Source organism: Cebus imitator, unplaced genomic scaffold (assembly GCF_001604975.1).
Source record: "Cebus imitator isolate Cc_AM_T3 unplaced genomic scaffold, Cebus_imitator-1.0 Scaffold215, whole genome shotgun sequence".
Lineage (NCBI taxonomy): Eukaryota > Metazoa > Chordata > Mammalia > Primates > Cebidae > Cebus > Cebus imitator.
The window spans coordinates 2,358,429-2,377,032 of NW_016107530.1; the positions used below are offsets into that span (position 1 = coordinate 2,358,429).

Sequence of the window (18,604 nt, forward strand, 5' to 3'; positions counted from 1 at the left end):
CTCAGGCAGAAGAACTAAGTCCCTCCCTTGCCCTTGGCAAGCAGCAGGGAAGAAACTTCCAGGGCCTGCCTGGAAGTGGCCCCATGGAGCTGAGGGGCGAGGCTTCGCTTTACACCACTTGCCATATGGCAGAGTCGGGAGTTATGCTCCATGCCTAGCTAAAGGTTGACCCTCTAGGCAAGTCCACCCGACAGCCCTGAACAGGAGCCCCTGGATGGGAGCAGCTGGCACCATGGGGATCCCCAAGCCACCTTCTCTGAGCTGGGAGCGCCAGGCCGCTGTACCAGCCACCTAGGGGAAGCACAGCAGAGTCTCTATCAGAAATTCAACAACACAGAGAGGGCGGGAGGCCAGGCCAGAGGTTTACAGATTGATGCCTCAGAGTCCCAGAGGCTCATGGAGGTGTCAGGGAACACCATGGGGTGATAGCTGGGAGGGGCCAGAAAGAGGCTGAAGAGGGCCCAGCTCCAGGAGGAACCCTGGAAACAGATGGAGGCCAGGCTCCAAGAGGACTCCTCACTCCAAGAAAAAGATGTCACCAGGAGTGGTGTCAACCGAATCTATTATGCCGCTCCTCAGGGTCGGTCAATTAAAACTAAAGTTTGAAAATAACCACTATTGACCCCTTTCTGCCGGTCGGGAGGCCATTTCCTGAGATGGCGCCTCTAGGAAACCTCCATTGCTCTTACCTTTTCTCCTTTTTGTCCCTGAGGTCCCTACAAAGAGATGGAGATGAGAGAGTTAGAAACCAAAGCTAAGGTCACAGCCACCCGAAGCTTCTCTGCTGGGAAATAGAAGGACAAGGTACCAACCGGCTGTCCTGGGGGACCTGTCAGACCCTGTGGGAAGCAAACACACACAGGTCAGTGGGCAGTCAGAAGATGGGCAATTGGGGACACCTGCCTGGGTAGAGACTGGGGCTTTTCAGAACGCCTGGAACCCTGAGGGCTCAGCTCAGCCAGCCATGGCCAGGTCTTCCCATGCCCACCACGTTCAAGGTGGTGTGGCCTCATCTACAGAGCCTCAGCTTCTTCACCCCACAGTGGGCAGGACTAGGGGCTGTGATGAAGGACAGATGGCGTCTTTCATCCATTCCTCCAACAACCAGCATCTCATGGGCCAGCTATGGAGGGGCTGCACCTAGATGTCAGGGAGTTTTCTGCTCCATGGGACACCCTGCCTCTTGCACACCAAGCCTCTGGGAGATACTAGTGCATTCCATCTCCTGCCTCCCAGGCTGCAGTGAAGCCCACTGAACCTAGAGGGCTGGGCCAGTGTCTCAGACACTGGGAGCCTTGGAGAAACGTTCGGCAAAAAAAAAAAAGGAAGTGGGAAGTTGGCAACTGAAGCCATGTTCTGGACTTCAAGGAATATAAGGGGCCTTGGCCGGGCACGGTGGCTCACGCCTGTAATACCAGCACTTTGGGAGGCTGAGGCTTGCGGATCACCTGAGGTCGGGAGTCTGAGACCAGCCTGACCAACATGGAGAAACCCTGTCTCTACTAAAAATACAAAAATTAGCTGGGCATGGTGGCATACACCTGTAATCCCAGCTACTCAGGAGGCTGAGGCAGAGGAATCACTTGAACCCTGGAGGCGAAGGTTGCATGAGCTGAGATCGCACCACGGCACTCCAACCTGGGCAACAAGAGTGAGACTCCATCTCAAAAAAAAAGTAGGGGGGTGGTCTTGAGATTTGCTTCAAGGCTGTCTTGTCCAGGAAAGGAGCTAGGGTCGGGAGGGACCCTTGCTGTCTGAGGAGGGCCCAGCACACCCTGGCTATCTTAGTAGGGTGCACTCAGGCTGGTATGGGGGGAAGAGGAGAAAACAAATGCCTTATGAGTTGAGGATCCATTCTGAGGCTGGTTCTTCAGGTATGTGCCTGTGAGGGAGATGCTTGTGTCGCTCCCGCTCCCGAGCAAGGTGACAGAGACAAGGCCCTGTGGCTTAGCGAATGGTGGCACTGGGACAGGTGCCCAGGTTTGTCTGATTGTCAAGGTCCAGCTGTTTCCACTCCACCAAATGCTCAGAACTGGGCCAAACCTTGGGAGTCAGAGCTTCTAGACTTGGCTAGAGCCATTAGCCCGTCCCTTTGAGCCACCATCTTGGGGCCTGTGAGGACCCGCCTGCTGGACTAGTCTCTCTGGGGTCTGAAGCACTGCGGATCCCCATGGGCGGGTCCATCTGGGAGGTGGCCGCAGCATGCTGTGATGTGCAAGAGCCTTGCTCCTGCTCCCGACTTGCCAATCGGGTCACCTCCAAACTGGGAAACTCCCAAGAGCATCATTGGAAGGGAGAAGTGGCCTTTGGGACCATCCATATGGCATTCCCAGCCCATGTGGCTGGCCGAGCGTTTATTTTTTTAGTGTTTTATTGAGACAGGGTCTCGCTCTGTTGCCCAGACTGGAGTGCAGTGTGCAACCTCAGCTCACTGCAGCCTCTGCTTCCTGGGTTCACATGATCTTTCCACCTCTGCCTCACAACTGGCTGGGACTACAGGCACACACCACCATGCTGGCTAATTTTTCTATTTTTTTTTTTTTTTTTGTAGAGACAGGGTTTTGCCTTGGTGCCCAGGCTGCTCTCAGATTCTCAGACTCAAACAATCTCCGTGTTGGCCTCCCAAAGTGCTGGGATTACAGGTGTGAGCCACTGCGCTCAGCCTGGCAGAGTGTTTAGAGTGAAGTTTTGCAGCACGTGATTCATCTGGCAGGGAACCCAGGCCGAGACCACAGGTGACCAGGTCATCCTGTCAGGACAGACATACAGGTGTGATAGGGGAGTGGCAGGCGGAGTTTCAGGACTGCAGAGACTTGACAATTGAGACCAGACATCCCAAACAGTGGCCCAGGGGACAGTCGTGGTCTCCATAGGGATTTCGTTTGTCCCATATGGTTCTGTTTCAACTAGTTGCCAACACTTAACAGCAAGCAGAGTGCAAATAAAAATCTGGATTTCAAGTTTCTTTTAATTATGTCGAGGCCCAACAACACATGGCACCAGTTATCTCCAGCCGGGCAGCGCCCGCCCCTTTAAGGGCCATGGCCATGGCTGACGTGCTCAGCACTTGCCACCAGCCCTCCACTAACTGCCACTGAAGCACAGCTAAGGTGCCTGCCACTTCTCATGTGCCAGAAGTGTTCCGAGTGTTCTTCGCTCTTCCGACAGCCCTGTGGGTGAGTTTGGACTCAGTCCAGGCCCTGCTTTATAGCCCTCATGTCATTCCTGAGTCTCAGACCCCCAGTCCTGTCCACCCTGCAGCTGCACTATTGTACAACTGTGTCTTCCCAACACCTCAACACCTTATTTCAGGTTCTTGGGAATAATGTGAATTGGGTAAGGCACAGGTGACTTCCTTTCAACAAGTGAGGACACAGGTTAAACGCATGAAGGCGGGTGCCAGTGCCCTAATAGGACACCAGCGGAGGGGACAGCATCTGGGGCAGAAGATGAACAGATGAAGAACAGGCCAAGGTAATGAAGCTGGACAGTGGTGGGCAACTAACAGCTTGGGTCCCCATGCCAAGCCAAGCAGGAGTCGCATGGCTCTGTGGCCTGCCAGATTTGATGAGGCAGGCAGGGGACCTATCCCACTGATGTGGGCTCATGGGAGAAGGGGTAGGCCTGCCTTTTCTGTTGAGTTAGCTCTCAACCCCGAACAGACGGGTGGTCAAGAGCATGGGGCAGAGGAACGGTGTGGGCAGGGTGAGGGCAGGAAGAGGGGCCCCGTGGAAGGACCCTGGAGGAAGAGTCCCTTTCCTCCAGGACAATGTGCTGGCAGCTGAGAGGATGTGTGACTGAGGGGTAAGACCCCACTGCATGGGTCTGAATCTCAGCTCTGGTATTTAGGAGCTTTGTGACCTCAGGCAATGTACTTTGACACTCTGTGCCTCAATTTCCCCTCTCGTGAAGTGGGGATGATAAGCTGTTATGAGGATGACAGAATGGTGCCTATAGGATGACCATTATTATTACTTCTGGGGGACCATGGGCTACCTTAGGGTAGCGTAAGGCTGACAGAGAGGGAAAGAGGGCGGGGGATGGGGACTGAAGGGATAAGCGCCCCAAACCCTTTATGGCTGTGTAACAATGTGGCATGGCAGTTTATTCCTGCCTCCATCCCCACTACACCACGCTTGTGCACAGCATGCCTAGGAACAGGGTCGGGGCGGGAGGAAAATGCATTTGCAGTGGAGGCAGCTGTGATGAAGAGGAAACCTTGCTAGGGGACCTGGATTCCAGTGCCAGCTCTTCTGCCCACTGCCTTTTCTCCCCATGCCTTCCTGGGAGTTTCTGTTTGGAGGTTGGGCCAGTTGGCAAGTTGGAAGCAGGATCAAGGGCTTCCCCTCCACATCACAGCACCCTGTAGCCACCGCCCAGAGGGATCTGCCCAGGGAACTGGAGTGCTTCAGGCCCCAAAAGGTGGAGAAGCAACAGTTGCTACCGGCCAGGTGTGCACGCTCTCTGGATCTTCCATCCTCATGCTTCAGATGGAGAAGCCCCTGCCCATTTCTCCTCCCTGCACATTGATGTGATGATCCAGGGCATGTGGCTTACACAGCTGGGGAGTGACCAGCACAGGCAGCCACTCCTGCTGTCCCTGCGGGACCTGCTTTGCAGTGCTTGGCTGTGCCTGTGAGGCCAGGCCAACCCCCACCCATCTCAAGAAGGCAGGAAAGCTGGGCTCTTACCATCTCCCCCTTTGGTCCCGGGTGGCCCTAGAAGGAGAAGAGGGTGAGTACCAGGTGTGCTGTTTGTGGCCCAGATGTTCCACCCCCTGCCCCTGTGCCCCTCCCTGCCCCCCATGGCCCTCCCTGTCCCCCATGCTCCTCCCTGCCCCCGGGCTCCATTTGTGCCTTCTGGCTTGTGTACTCCTTCACCCAGTCCCTAAGGCCAGGTTATTTGCTCACTGCCCCTCACTGGGCCTCACTGGCAGCTGCCTGCCCTTCAGAGAGCAGAGGTGGGGGTAGTCTCCTTGGACCGCGACCCTCACTCCATCCACATATCCAGGGTAGTTTTGGGGGATCCCTGGCCTTGTGACGTGAGTGGATATGGTTGCCGGTGCCCCTCGGCTGCACTTAGCTTGCTGGACTTTAGCTGGGGAGTGACTGGGCGGGACTAGAGTCCCTCAACTGAGAGAGGCAAGTGGTGGGGCCAGGCCTGGCTGTGCGTGGGGCTGCATTCCATCCACCCTGAGGGCTTTGGATGAGTCATGCTCCCTTCCAGCTGACTTGCTTCTAAGACTGGGGAGGGGACTCCTTCCCCCCATGAACATTTGTGTCAGGGGACCAAGTCCAAAGGATTGAAATGAATGAAGAGAGGAGCTATTGTGGGAAGCAGTCTTCACATGGACTTGAGCACATGTGTAGGGTCTCAATCAGGGAGGAAGACCCTGATCTTGAGGACAGGGCCATGGGAGACACAGGTGCTACGGAGCAGGGGCAGGCGTGTGCACAAGTGGACAGGCTCCTCAGACCAGCGATTTCACCTCTGCAGCCTCCACTCTCCCCACTGCCTCCTGGCCTCACCCCACCCCATCCAGATTCACCCATTCCAGGGATGGCTCTCTCCTGGACTCTGAAAGCCAAGCTGAGCAGCTGGGGACCTGTGCCCTTGGGAAGGCCACTGGGGTCAGGGGTAACTTAGAGGGCCCCTCCTCCTCCCACTAGTGACAACCTTCAGCCCCAGGACTTTTCTTTCTAAGGAAAGCATCTTCCAATGAGCCAGGGTCTTGCAGAAGGACCAACAGATCCAGGATCATTGACCTGCAGTGAGGAGGAGCGGGTCCACTTACCGGTTTGCCGTCCAGCCCAATGGGACCCTGAAAGCAGAAAGGCCAGATGTAAAGACTAAGCATCACACGCCTCCTCCCAAAGAGGCTGCCTGGGCAGTGGGGAAAAGCACAGATTCTAGATTCTGAGAAGTTGGAGCTCAAGACCCTGCTTGACCACATACGTGTTATGTGACCATGGGTAAGCCTAGGCCTCAATTTCCCATCCCGAAATGGGGTTGAGAGAAATAGAACGTTCTACGAAGGGTCCTTGTGAGGAGGGAATGAAATGCTGGATGCCAGGGGCACAGCTCAAGAGAGAACCCAATGGGTGGCCTCCCCATTAATGTCAAAGACGTCACCCTTGCCCTGAGTGCAGAGGGGGTGATGTGTCCCTAGAAATCAGGGTCTGGTCTGCACTGAGGCTGGGAAAAAAGGGGAACTGCTCCCTCTGCTCTGCCTGTCAGCACCTATCTTAGGCCCCATAGGCAGAGGTCAAGGACACCCAGATGGCCACCCCTCTGCCAGATCCCCCACTCCTGGATCTCCTCTCAAAGCCCGGGCACAGGCTGAGCCGCAGGGTGATCTCCTGCAGGGCATCATCCATTCCATATTCCCAGGTCATGCTGGGGTTTATCAGCCTGTGACTTCACTCACATGGAGCCGGTCCTGCTGCCCCTTGTTTGTATATTTGCTTCCCTGCATTTATTCCTTGCACCATGATCTGACTGCTGAGCTACCGTCCTGAGTTGGTGTCCATGAATGGCTGCAGAAGCAGGCCCTTAATGACCAGGGTTTGGGAGGGAAAGAGTGGAACCAGGGCTGAACTCAGATGAGGTTTAACCTAATCAGGCTTACAGACCACCTGGGACACAGCTAACTTCAGCCTTCTCCACTTACCGGAAATCCAGGAAAACCTCGAGTGCCTGGTTGACCCTGGGAAAAAAAAAACAGGAGACAAGTAAGGTTGAGCGAGGATGAGGCACAGCCAATTCCTAGCCCTCCAGGTCATCTGTGCTCCCATCCCTCTCACTCTGTGTGATCATCCTTGGAGGACACTCACTGTGGTTAGCAGATTGGGAGGGAAGATGGAGAATGAGGAAATGGAACATCATAGGAAATGTCCTTCAGGGGCTGGGGGTGGGAAAGGAACAGGAAAGGGCCAGTGTCCTTTGGGTCTACTTCTGGAAAGTGGCCCTGGAGAGCTCCTCACCACTGTGGATGTGTGGCTTGTAAACAGATGCATGGGACAGTAAGGACAGCAGACACTCAGCCCACAGCACTGAACTCCTGGACTGCGATCGTCTAAGCGCTTTTTTATTTACATGGTCATTGCTCATAGCCACTTATCTAAGGATGGTTTGGATATCAGAACTTGACCTTCAAAATGTGTGTTTTTAGCTAGAAAAGGTCAGATTGCTCCTGTTCCTTTCACGCTGGCCAGGAGGCTTCTCCTAGCAGTTGGGCAGTATCTGAGCATCCCCTAATCTTTGTGGGATGCAGAGCAATCCAAGCTCATTTTCCTGGAGGTGCAGAGGGCAACACAAATAAATATTTAGGGTGGTGACTAGAGGCAGGTTCACTGGTCACAGTCCAGTGGTTTATGATCAAGATTCAGGACAAAGGGGATGTGCTGAGATTAGAAACAGCACAAGGCTGTGATGATGCAGGGCTGAGGAGGGATGACCAGGTGGTCAAGGGTGATGGAGAGCTAAGAAACGTGAGTCTTGTCGCCCCCTTTCTCAAGGACCAGCAAGGGCTCCCTTCTACCATGTTCAAGGCCATACCTCAATTCCGTCCCGATCAACCATGTTAAGTTCCTTTCCTGCCACATATTTTTTCCGTCTATTCTCTGCTCAGACACACTGGCTCACCTGCCGTTCACCAAACAAACATGCCCAGTTCTCAGCTTGGGGTCTCCTTTGGCTGACACGGTCACAATCTCTTCCCAAGCATGGGCTTTCTAGACTGGCAGACTAAATTCTAATCCTGCCTCCAACTATGGCTGTGGGACGCTGAGCATGTTGTCTAAGCTCCCAGAGCCTCAGTTTCCTAATCTATAATATAGAGATAACCGGAGATAACAGTATAAACCCATAGGATCATCAAATTCAATTTAATTATGTTTGTAAAGGCTATTGAAATGGTAGCTGCCATCATCAGACACTTGTTGAATTGAACTAAACAGGGAAGCTCCAGAATAGAGCAAGGTTGCTGTTGCGCTCAATATGTCCTGGGATCAATGAAAGTTAGTCCTTGTCAAGCAGCAAGTTTTAGAATCAGATCCTCTCCAGAAAATTTCTCTGGATTCTTCGGCTATGATCCTAAAACATCTCCAGGCTGCTAGGGTCCTCCTTGAAGCCATGAACACAAGTGCCCAGTGGCCTGTGCAGGGAACACATCAGCTGGGTGGGATGGGCACCCTGCCATCAGGGTGGGTGCCCTGATTCAACAGGGAGCGAGCTGAAGTCTCCCGCAGGCTTAGGATGGGCTTGTGGCAGCCATCCAAAAGGGCACAAGGGAGGAGATCCCATTCATCTATCGGAAGGGGCCCTGGCTTTTCTCCTCTCAAGGATAAGTGATGCTAAGAATAGACCAAGGAGAAAACCTGGAAACCATGCAATGTCATCTCTGAAACCTCCCAGTGTAAACTTTCTGTAAACTGCCCTGCACACCAAGCAGCCTGAAGGAAAGGTCAGGAGGAGAGGATTCCAAGAAACATCTTCAGTCCCACTAGGGACAATGTTTACATGGTAGGGATAATCACACAGTTTGCTGATTACAGAGCCCGCCCTGGGTAGCAGGATGCATCTCCCCAACCCAGGACCAAATCCAGGACTAACCAAGGCTTTTTCAGAGATCTTGGGAAGGCTGTTGTCATGGACCAAGTGGAAACTGGGACGCCACTTTCTGGAGAGGCTGGGCCTGGGAAAGGCATTTGGGGAGACTTGGAAATAGACTTTAATTTATATATCTTCAATTACATCCTGAGGTTAGACATCGCTTCCAGTGTTTCTCTGCCTGTTTCTCTTTACCAGTGTTTTCTGCTAGGTTGTTTTTTTCCTACTGAGTGAAGCTCTTTGTCAAAAATAAGTCTCTGATAATCATATATGTGGTGACTATTCTTTCTAATTTGGCATTTGTCTTTGATTTTGTTTCTGGTATGTTTTATATTTATATAGACAAACTTAATCTTCTCCTATGGCATTTGGGTTTTATGCTATGTTGAAAAGGGCCTTCCCCTGTTCAGAATTATAAAATGTTCACTCATGCTTTGTCTTTGTATTTTATGGTTTCCGGTTTTATATCTAAATATTTTGTTCATCTGGAAATTATTCTGATATAACAAATAAATTGGCATTAATAATAAAAAAACAACTGTCTTTCATTTTACCTTTTTCTAGGTGGCTTATTGGTTGCCCCAGCATCATTTGTTGAACAATTGATCTTGCTTTTCCTATTGTGAAATGAAGCCTTTATCACGTATCAAATGGACACATGCATTTAGCTTTATTTCTGGCCTCCCCATTCTGTTCAGTTCATATGTTTATTTAGATTGTCCTGTTTTTATAATACATTTTGGTATCTAGAATTTTGTTGAATTCCCAATCTCATGAAAAATGGACAGAGATTAGGATCACTTTAAATGCATAAAAATAGATGCATTTGTACATTAATTCATGGTTTACTATTACACCCTTCTGTACCAGAACAAGGGAAATACACTTTACATTGATCTCTGAAATCTTCTCCCTTAATTCAAAGTCAGAACAAAAAGGGAGAGAAAGGGGTCCCCACTTCTGAAAGTGGACCCCTACTCCTTTCTGCCTTTCTCCTACTAGCAAATACACAGACAGAAGGTTCTTGTTGGGAAAAACCCACCAGGATGTCCCCCTTCTCTTATTTGACCCGAGAGATGGTCAGTTATGTCTCTGCCCAGGGGCTGCCTCATTCTACCTCCCTCACTCCAAGTCAGTACCAACGAGACTCCATGCTGGTAAACGTTTAACCATTAGCTGGGTGGGGGAGGGTGGAGAGGAGAGCCCCACATTGCACAGCATTTGCCAATGTCTGTGGTGTAAATACACCTACCATAGCTGATTTCAAGCTACCAACGTGAGGTCACTGAACACAGTTGGGAGGTGGTGAGGTGTGCATGGTCCACTCTTGCCAGGGATGGCTCGAGCCACTGAGTGATGAGGTCAAAGTCAGAGGCTGCTGGGCCTGGTTAAGATTCCTGGTACGATAAGGAAGCCAGCTCCAGCAGACCACATGCTCTGACCTCCAGCAGATGACTGTTCCTGTTGGACATTATGGCATCTCTAAGTCATCATGCTCAAATTAAACTCATCTCCCGTGGTAGAGGGGATGAGTTTCCTTTACCAGGGGAGATGAGTTTAATTCCTTCTGGGGAAGGGGACTCTGTTACTCAAGTCAGAAATGTGGCATCATCTTGAGCTCCTGCTTCTCCCTCAATCCCCGTTTTTTATCATCACTAAATCCTCCGATTCCATCTCCAGAACAGCTTGCAAGTCCAGCCCTCCTGGCCAGCCCACCAATTCTACTCTAATCCAGGACTTGGCTGTTGCAAGTGCCTTCCAGCCAGCCTCCCACTACAGCCTCTTCTAAATATGCTGCATGCTGGGCCTTCTAAAATCTTTTAAACTGCAAATCTGGCTATGTACTACATCAGCCTAACACAACCTACAGGCTCCTCACACCCTCAGGACGAAGCCCAACCCCTGACCATAATGTAAGGGCTTCTCACTGGTCCTTGACTGCAGTTATTAACCCCTCCTCCAGGAAGCCTTCCCTGCCTGCCCTCCTCCCCCAAGTCTGGTGCCTCCTCCTTGTCCCACAGCTCTCTAACCATCCCCTGGCTTAGTACTTGCTTGCTAGGCTCTCCCACTAGATTGTGTACCCAGAGGGCAAGCTGACTGAGGTCAGGTTTCCACTGTCTACACAGCACCTAGCAGGCACTGGGCTCTTACGAAATATGAATGGAGTGAATTACACACTCGGTAGGTGTGTCTACCTGGTGTGGGGTGGCTCCTAGTGGATGAAGACTGGAAGTTCAGATATCTCCTGGCCCCAGAAGAGAAGCTGGGGAGCTCAGAGAGGGAATGGGCCCCCTTTGAGATGGGGTATTTCCTAGGACTGGCAGATCCCCTGCCCAGGGCCTGCTGGGCTTGCCAGCATCTTGGGGATCCAGCCTCCCCCTCGGTTTAATGAGGCTCCCTTAAAGTCAACGTGCCCCAACACTGTACTCCAGCTTGCTCCATTAGAAAGTGTACCCTCCTCCAAAGTGCTTGGAGGGATCCCCCCTTTGCTTGGACTATTTATCAAGCTCCAAGAGGGGAGGCAGGTGGCCCCTGAGAGTGGCAAGTCTGGTTCTTATTAGCAGCATCTATCCTGGACCCTTCCTGGCTGAGTGGAAAGCCAGACATTCTCCATCATCCCTGGCCGCCACCAAGGGCGCCCACTTGACCACTACTCATTAATGACTAAATGGACTCTTTGTTTTCCCCTATCCCTGCTCCCGTTAGCTCAGAGCAGCTTCCTGGAAGGAGCTGAGGGGGTTGCCCCTGCTGTCCAGTGGGGAATCAGCAGGGATGGCTCCAGCCACTGGGTGATGGGGGCCAAAGTCAGAGGATGCTGGGCCCGGTTAAGATCCCTGGTATGATAACACCTTTTCTGGTGCCAATGTAGGCACCTGCCTGGACGATTTTCTTTCCCCTGAAGTAAATATCCTTTCAAACAGTAGCATTTCAAACACGGAACAGGGTGTTGAGGCAAGAATGCAGGCTTTGAGATGAGGCGGACCTGGCCAAACCCAAGCTCGGGAACTTACTAGTTGGGTGACCACAGGTTAGGAAACTGTTTTCTCCTCTGTAGAATGGGCTGGTGGGTCCTGCCTTACAGCTGTGAAGGAGACCTACTATGTGATAAGTGCCTGGGAGACAGACGCTCTCACTGCTCCCTGAACAGAAGGTGCTTTTCACCATTCGAGTCAAACCCAGCGCAGTAGGTATGTTTCTGATTAGGTATGTGTGCTGGGCTGAGGCCAGGAGGAGCAGAGGCCAACCATTGCCCTGAACAACTCTCCAGCAGGGGAGTTTTCAGTAACTTTTCGGTAGCCTGTTGACATAATTTGCCGAAAGCGTGTTAGAGGATCAATGGGATCCACACAACAGAACATCTGTAGCCAGACCGGAAGGCAGACAGAGATGGCGGCCCAGGGTAGGGCCTGTGTGCTGTGTTATTCCCTGTCCTCCCAACACACCAGGCTTGGTCCTCTCTGTTCCAACCGGGAGGACTGACTGTCTTCTGTTTCTATGACCTTCCCATCGCCACCTTCATCAGGACCAACTCGGCCAGGGCATTGGCGCTGCACCTCCTCCAGTACACAGGAGGCCCGAAGCCCACCGGGGCAGCTGCTGTGTTAGCCCAGGAGCACCTGCCACAGTGACACCAGGCCCGGCCAGTCCATGGTGGCAGCAGGGGTCAGAGGCAGACTGGAGCCACATGGCCTGGCTGAACGCTGAGCTAGCAGTGTGGCCACACGCCAGCCCTGTGGCTTTGGGCAAGTCACTCAGCCTCTCTGTGCCTCAGTTTTCTCATCTGTGAAATGGAGGCAATCACAGTCCCTATGTCATGGAGTTTTTATGAGGATTAAGTGAGTGAATATGCGTAGAAGTCTTAAGATAAGGCCGCCACAGAGGAAGTGTGAAGCATGGTCATTATGGTTTGAGCCCAGAAGAAAACCTTGCTGTGAAGGCCATGTCTACTCAGCCCTGGACCGTCCAAGTGCTGCCTCTGACCCAGCCCCTGACCTGTCTGCCAGCCTGGCTCTCCCATCCCTGCTCTCCCTCCCAAACCACCTCTCAGCTCCCTGCACTGGCCGCAACACTTTGCTTGGCGTTCAGCTCACCGTGGGCCCCTTCTCTTGGATGTAACTTAGCCATTTGTTCTCTGCCCTCTCTCCCTCTGCGTGGGTCTCAGTCTCCCAGAGGCTAGCCCTCTGCTCCCCTCCCTCACTGAGCATAGCGGGTCTGGAAAAGTCCAGAAGGTGGAGTCAGCAGCCTGTTGTCCTGCTTTGGTGAGGCCAGGGCTCCTCGGTTCTAATCCCACCCAGCCTCTACATGGGAGACCTCTTCCCCTCTCTGAGCCTCAGTTTCCCTTTCCTTTCTGAGAGGGCTTCGTTAGACCATTTCCAGGATCCTTTCACCCTGACACGTGGTGATTTTATTACAGCCCTGTGGCTCAGCACTCTGGGAAAATAACAAGCCCTTCCTCCCACAGCCTTGATATCTTACTGGCCTCATCACCCACAGCCCCTTTTCAGTTCCTAAGGAAGCACACTGAGGGGAGCCTCACAGGTTTTCTCAGGCTCCCAGCCAAGGGGTGGAGGGTGCTATGAACACACAGGACCCAGCACTGCACACAGAGGTGTCCTAGAGGGTGAGTGTAGGCGGGGCCTTTGGCAAGACTAGGAGTACATGCCTGGGCCAGTGAACCCCAACTCGTATCTGCTCTGTGGGCTTCCAGAAACAAGGGCTTGTTCCCCGGAAAGCCGGATCACCCCATCCAGAGGAGAGCGAGCCCTTTCTCCCTTCTGTCTGTAAACAGCAGGGCCGCCTCGCAGCTGCTGTAGCTTCGTGGCTAGAGGGCAGGTCCCTCAGAACCTCCCAGGGGGCTGTAATTTAGGTATATTTAGTCAGGCCACTTTCCCTAACATCAACATCGGCACGGAGGCCCGGTTGGGCTGACCACATCACATGCGGTGGCCTCCCCACCCAGGGGCACAGCCGCCCCTCGCTGTTCCCTCATCCCCAGCCTAAAAGCCCTTTACATCAACTCACCCATCCCCCCCACACCCCGAAGAAGAGCAAAAACAACTTACAGGTGGGCCGCGGGGACCAATGATGGACAGCCCAGCGTCTCCGGGGGACCCCTGCAGGGAGAGAGGAAGGGGGAAAGGGAGCGAGGAGCAGGGAGTATGGAGAAGAGGAGCCGGAAGGAGAGGAGCCAAAAGGAAGGAGCTGGCAGGGGGCGGGAGCAAGACGCTGGCCCCATGGGACAGCAGGAGAAGGCGGCCAGGGGATGTGGGGGGCCACGAGGGGATCAGCAGAGGCAACATAGAGGGCATGGGGGCACAGAGGGAGCATTCGGGAAGGGTTGGGAAGGGCAGGTAGTGGGGGGAAGCAGCAGGAGGGAAAGGAGAAGAGGTGTCAGCGAGAGCATAGGACATGGTGTTCCGGGGAAACAGGGCGGTGGGGCCCCAGGCCCGGGAAGCAAGAAGGATAGGATCCATTGGAGGGGCGGGAAACAGGGAGGCACAGGGAGAGAGGGGAGACTTAGCAAGGGTGCCCAGTCCCGAGCCTCTCCCCGGCCCAGCCCAGGACGCTTTCCAGCCCTCCAAATACCCATCTGGCTGCACACCGTGTGGCTAGTGAGCAGGGATCTGCCTGAGAAGGGGGCTGTGAAAACAGAGGGTGGGGACATAGGCAACATGTGTGCTGTGTGGACCCAGCATCTCTGACCCTGAAAGGCTGAGCTGCCTCACATTTCCGAGTCCCAGTTTCAGAATGACATGGAGGGGTGCAGGTTGGGGCAGAGTTGTCAGCTCTGAATGGCAGGCAGAAGCTGCTGAATGAGGAGCTCAGAGTGCTGTCAAGGGTGGCTGAGCTAGCTAGACAAGTGCCATGTGTATCCCCAAGTTCAAGGTCTTACTCTGCCAGGAAAGTCACAAAACCTCTCTGAGCCCACACCTCCTCTGTGAACAGGGATGCTGAGAGCGGCTCTGCTGCCCTTATTTTTCAAAACGCATTTTGGAAAATGTCATGCCTCACATGCAGGGGAGGTGTGATTTCAGATTAGTCCCTGTTTATGTCATGGGAATGATACAATAATTTTTATACAAGGCAGTGTAGTGTCATGGTTAAGAGCCAGAATGCGGCTGGGCACGTTGGCTCACGCCTGTAATCCCAACACTTTGGGAGGCTGAGGTGGGTGGATCATGAGGTCAGGAGATCGAGACCATTCTTGCTAATGTGGTGAAATCCCATCTCTACTAAAAATACAAAAAAAATTAGCCAGGCATGGTTGCATGCACCTGTAGTCCCAGCTACTTGGGAGGCTGAGGCAGGAGAATCCCTTGAACCCAGGAGGCGGAGGTTGCAGTGAGGCAAGATCATGCCACTGTACTGCAGCCTGGTCGACAGAGCGAGGAAAAAAAAAAAAAAAAAAGCAGCCAGCATGCCTGGGTTTGAAACCCAGTTCTGCCAGCCACCAGCTGTGTGACCTTGGGAAAGTGACTTAACGTCCCCATGCCTGTTTTCTCTTCTGTGAGGATACAGATAGCACCTGTCTCATAGGGTGGATGTGAAGACGTCATGCGATAATGTAAAGAACTTAAAACAATGCGGTCCATGGAAGGGGTGATGTGTCTTTCTCCTCGGTGGTTTAGCCCCTGCCAATGTGGAGCTAACAGTCTAGTTCCATTTTGGGGACAAAATAGCATGGTAGCTAGGGGCCCTAGCCTTGGAGTCAGACACACTGGGGCACCTCTCCAGCTCTGCCACATTCTAGCTGTGTGACCCAGAGCATGTGACTTGGCCTGTCATCCGTGCCTCATGTAAATGGGAATATTAAAGCTTCCCTAGAAAGGTTGTCAGTGCTAGTTTGGAAAACAGACAACAACATACTTAAAACTGCACCTGACACAGTTTGTGTTTAACACATGGCAGCTGTATTGTAATTGTTGAGGTTGTTATTCAGGAGATGGAAAACTACTGCAGAAAGGCGGCATTACAGGCAGGGAAGTATGGAGCCGGGCACCGGGGGGCCTGGTTTGGAGCCCCTGCTCATCACGATTGCTGTGCGACCTTGGGCGGGCACTGGGCCTTCATTGGGCTTCAGATGAGCTTCCTCATCTGTAGGGTGAGGTTGTTAGAAGTGTTGTGCTCGGCCAGGTGTGGTGGTTCACACCTGTAATCCCATCACTTTGGGAGGCTGTGGAGGGTGGAACAACGTGGTGAAACCCTGTCTCTACTAAAAATGCAAAAATTAGCTGTGCATAGTGGCGGGTGCCTGTAATCCCAGCTACTTGGGAGGCTGAGGCTTGAACCCAAGAGATGGAGGTTGCAGTGAGTTGAGATCGTGCCACTGCACTCCAGCCTGGGTGACAGAGCGAGACTCTATCTCAAAAAATAAAAAAAAGTTGTGCTCAGAAATCTCTCAAGAACTCCCCAGGGCTGATGTTCCAGGATGGCTTCTGGGGTTATGACTTCTCAGGGGTACTCTATTCCATAACCTCGGGGGTCCCCCTGGGCAGTTCCAGCTACACTAAATTGCAATTGGCCAGAGCGGTGAGGCCACATGCCACCAGGGCAGGGCAGGGAGACCCACTCAGCTGGGAAAGCTGGGACCGCCGCCCAGGAATCCCAAGACTGCTGCCCGATGGTATGGAAGCTGTTAGGAAACAGGGCCGTGAGAGGCTGTGAGGGCAGCAGGCCCTGCCAGCACCCTCTGCTGGGGCTTTCATCGGGGGAGGAGGGTGGAGAGGCTCCCCGTCAAGAGTCCACCTGGAGGAGGTGGCTGGGTGCAGGGCAGAAGGGGAAAGCGTGGACTCACCTTCTCGCCTGGTTGACCCTTTACTCCCTGGGGCAGCCACATGCAACACAGGGTGCAGGAAGAGAGGAGGAGGGAGAGAAAAAAGGGGATGAGAAAGAGGCACCCACCCGAGAATCCGTGTTCATGGCACAACAACCAAACAGAAGAAATCACCGTGAAATAGAAACAAAACAAAACACAGATGCTGACACATGACAGGTCCACGTCCAACAAGCACAGCATGTGGCATGTGGAAGCGGCCGCTCCAGATGACTGAGAAACAGTGGCTGGGGCTGCAAGAGGCCCTCTTGAGGCATGTGTGTGCGCGCGCACGTGTGTGAGAGCGCGCGCGCACACGCCAGATGATGGAAGAGAGACAGAGATAGAGATAGAGAAAAGAGAACAAGATCCCACCTAAGTCAAGAAGTCTTCCCCAGCTGGGCACCGTGGCTCATACCTGTAATCCCAGCACTTTCAGAGGCTGAGGAAGGTGGATCATAGGGTTAGGAGGTCAAGACCAGCCTGACCAACGTGGTGAAATCCCATCTCTACTAAAAATACAAAAACAATAGCCGGGTGCAGTGGCAGGAGCCTGTAATCCCAGCTACTCAGGAGACTGAGGCAGGAGAACAGCCTGAACCCAGGGAGTGGAGGTTGCAGTGAGCCAAGATTGTGCCACTGCACTCCAGCCTGGGAGACAGAGTGAGACTCCATCTCAAAACAAACAAACAAACAAACAAAAAACAGAAATCTTCTCCAGAAGCCACGGCCCCAGCTGGTCAGGGTACTCTGAGGTTGGGGTGGGGATGGGGGAGAACTGCCCCAGGGCTGTGTTGTGACACTGGTGTCTAGGAGGTTTGCATGTCCAACTGAACACCAGTAACAAAGCTTTGCCAAGCTACACAAGCCCAGAGTCCCTGGGGCTGGCCAGGCCAGGTGGAGGGAGGGGTCATGGAGAAACACAGGAGGCCAGAAGGCAGGACACACACCTCTGGAAGGATGGATCATGGGTCAGTGAGGCAGCAGAGGTGGGTTAGGAGGCCAAGGGTCCCTTGCAATCACAGTGACCAGTAGATGGACAGTCCACCCTGCTCTGGACAGGCCAATGACGCCACCTCTGGTAAACCCCAGGGATGACCCAGGCATGTCACAACTACTGGCCACCTCACTCCTAATCATGTGGCTCATGCCAGGACCCCTCCTGGGCAGCCAAATGGGCCCATTGTCACATTTAAAATAGCACCAGCAGCCACAGTGGCTTGAAAATAGGCCTGCCAAGAAGGAATTGGGGAGACCTCCTGCAGCTCCCTTCCTTCCCCCGCTGCTATGGGGCACAACACAGCTCAGGGGGACACTTCCTGGGGGGAGGTGTCCACAGGGCCCAAGGGAAGGAAGGGGAGGCCCGGAGCTGCCACTTTGCATTTTGCAGCTGTGGGCTGGTCTCTGCACTCAGGGAAGAAGCTCCTGAAACTTGCCTACTGGGAGCAGGGACTTTGGGGTCCCACAGTTGGCTTAGGTACAAAACCCAACTCCACCCTATCTCAGGTGCAGTGAGTCTCAACAGCTTCATCCGGAAGATAGGTGCTTAGAGGGCAATGGTGGCTCAGATGCCTGGCTCAGGCCATCAAGAAAGGATGGCTGAATCACATTTCCCTGCTCTGTACAGAACCTCTGACAGCTTGGGTGGACTCAGGATCTGGAGTTCGAGAACGGAAGAGAAGAGACAGGGCTGGGCAGCAATTTCACTATGCTCTGGTCTGGGAGGTGGTGGGAGAGCTTCATGTGGGGCGGCCCAGGGCTCCCAGCCTCTATGCCTTGATAGACAGGCCTTGAGTGGGCCCTGGAGAGAGCTCTGTGACACGGAACACTTGCCCTGAACTCTAAAATATCCCAGGCCTCTGGGGCTTCATTCTAAGGATCAGACCCTCCTCAGAGCTGCACGGCCAATGGGGGTGGGTGGTGAGGGGTGAGATCCTAATATTGTCAGGATCAAGAGCACAGGTTTAGAGTTGGGCTGTCTGAGTTCAGATTCCTGCTCAGCCACTTCCTGTGTGACCTTGGGAAGGACATTAAGCTTCTGAGCCTCAGTTTCTCATCTGAAAAGTGGGGGTGGAAACTGTGCCTACCTCATGCAGTTCTTGTGAAGCCTGAGTAAGCTAACATATGGAAGGATCTTAGCACAATGCCAGCAAGCAGTTAGTGCTAGCAAGGGTCAGCTAT

General features: G+C 53.3%; 1 protein-coding gene across 33 annotated transcripts in view; it reads right to left on the bottom strand.

Moving 5' to 3' along the window:
* COL13A1 (collagen type XIII alpha 1 chain) overlaps positions 1-18,604 on the bottom strand; it is a 158,256-nt gene that overhangs the window by 64,660 nt on the left and 74,992 nt on the right. For 23 of the 33 annotated variants that reach the window (XM_037745859.1, XM_017548900.2, XM_017548892.1 and 20 more), the window contains 7 exons: positions 16,406-16,432; positions 13,674-13,724; positions 6,671-6,706; positions 5,795-5,821; positions 4,692-4,718; positions 813-839; positions 690-716 (listed from right to left, as the gene is read on the bottom strand). In XM_037745859.1, the coding sequence (XP_037601787.1) occupies positions 690-716; positions 813-839; positions 4,692-4,718; positions 5,795-5,821; positions 6,671-6,706; positions 13,674-13,724; positions 16,406-16,432 (222 nt within the window). The remainder of the gene's footprint in view (positions 1-689; positions 717-812; positions 840-4,691; positions 4,719-5,794; positions 5,822-6,670; positions 6,707-13,673; positions 13,725-16,405; positions 16,433-18,604) is intronic. The other 10 variants (XM_037745861.1, XM_017548913.2, XM_017548912.2 and 7 more) reach the window with 1 other exon arrangement.